Source organism: Cyprinodon variegatus, unplaced genomic scaffold (genome assembly GCF_000732505.1).
Source record: "Cyprinodon variegatus isolate N-32 unplaced genomic scaffold, C_variegatus-1.0 Scaffold138, whole genome shotgun sequence".
Taxonomy (NCBI): domain Eukaryota; kingdom Metazoa; phylum Chordata; class Actinopteri; order Cyprinodontiformes; family Cyprinodontidae; genus Cyprinodon; species Cyprinodon variegatus.
The window spans coordinates 954,528-956,082 of record NW_015150591.1 but is presented as its reverse complement, the minus strand read 5'-3'; the positions used below and the strand labels follow the sequence as shown (position 1 = coordinate 956,082).

At 41.9% G+C, this 1,555-nt stretch overlaps 1 protein-coding gene across 1 annotated transcript in view; it reads right to left on the bottom strand.

Moving 5' to 3' along the window:
• swt1 (SWT1, RNA endoribonuclease homolog) overlaps positions 1 to 1,555 on the bottom strand; it is a 36,717-nt gene that overhangs the window by 29,677 nt on the left and 5,485 nt on the right. Inside the window, exons 5-6 of the mRNA XM_015376643.1 lie at positions 1,299 to 1,400; positions 777 to 968 (exon numbers count right to left, since the gene is read on the bottom strand). Of these exons, the coding sequence (XP_015232129.1) occupies positions 777 to 968; positions 1,299 to 1,400 (294 nt within the window). The remainder of the gene's footprint in view (positions 1 to 776; positions 969 to 1,298; positions 1,401 to 1,555) is intronic.

Here is a 1,555-nt window from a genome sequence, read left to right as displayed (position 1 = left end):
TTTTTGGGAGAAGTAACTAGTAACTATAACTAATTACTTTTTCAAAGTAATGTGCCCAACACTGGTTACTCTATTACTCCATTTACATTACCGTCTGAAAACCAAACCGTGCCGAGCTTGGATCAGTTAACCGTGCCGCGCTCGGTTCCTTACGGCCGTTTACACACCACGCTAGCACGGTTCCTCGCCTCCTAGTGACGATCTACGGTACTACTGCTCTCTAGAGGTAAACTAGCAAACCAACATGGCGGCGCCCCTAACATTCAGGAAGTTTGGTTATAATTATATTTCGTTGTTTGCGGAGAATCAGACGAAGAAGGCAGCCTTTGGTGAATTTACTTGACAAAGTCAGCTTTTGGGAAGTGGATATCGTTAAGGTTCATCACATTGCTAAGCAGAATCATCACTGGAAATCGTGTGGCATGGTGGGGAAGCAAGTATTTTCATGAATGTTTCATGATTATGGAGGCTGACTGTAAGGAGATGACCCGGTCTGCTCATGCGCTCTTGCTCATGCGTGCCGGAAATGAACCGCCCCGAGTCCTACTGATGAACTAGTACCAGTTTGGCGCAGTTCGGTTGTGTCTGGCACAGTCCGGTTCAGTCTTGCGTGCTATTTACCCAACTGTTATCTCGGTTACCGTGCTCGGTTTTAAAAGGGTAGTGTAAAAGGGGCTCAAGCTGTAATGAAGAAACAGTTAATGAATAAAGTGACATGATTCGTTGGGATTTATTTGGTTAAACAAACATTTTTCAAACATGAAACCAGTACTCACTGCTGATCTGAGTGGCCTGCTGCATGGACTGCCCCCACAGGTGGGGGTCCCGTTGTTTTAAAGAGTTGTAAATGAAAGTGATGGCAGGAGTTGCAAGGTGGGCCACAGACCCTGACAGACCTTTTCTATGTTTAAGGGAATCCAGCTCTTGGAGAACCACCCAGGGGATCAGGACCACAGGAAAACCTACCGCTAAGAGAGAACGGTAAAAAAACAGAGAGAAAACGGCTGTGAAATTACAGATCCTCACCTCCAGTGGTTGGTTTATCCTGATAAAGTAATAATAACACAGTGACACACAGTCTAAATGACATTCAGGTACATCCATTCACTCAGGCTTGTTAAAACTAGCATAACTGAATGTGAGAATATATTTATTCTCCTGTTTTTATGAGAGGTCTCTCAGAAAAATACATTTGGCCAAATAATCTGAATTCTCAGTGAAAAAATAAGAAATACACAAGATGTAAAAAGCACCAATTATTCTAAAAGAAGCAGTTTTAGTTTTTACACATTTGATACCTTCAAGGCCACAGCTTCGTATTTTCTTCACATAATCCAAGTGGCTGAGGAGAACGTTTGTGTCCAAAACAAGGATTAGGGTTTTCTGTTTAGGCTCCCTGCCTGTAAAGATAAGTTAGGAAAGTCGATGCCTTTCACAGAAACAAATCACAATGTTTCTCTCATAGTGCAAAGCATACAAATACAAGCCAAAAACAAAACAAAGACAATAAAACAGGTCATTAAAAGCTCTAAAAATTGAGCCAATTCTATACATA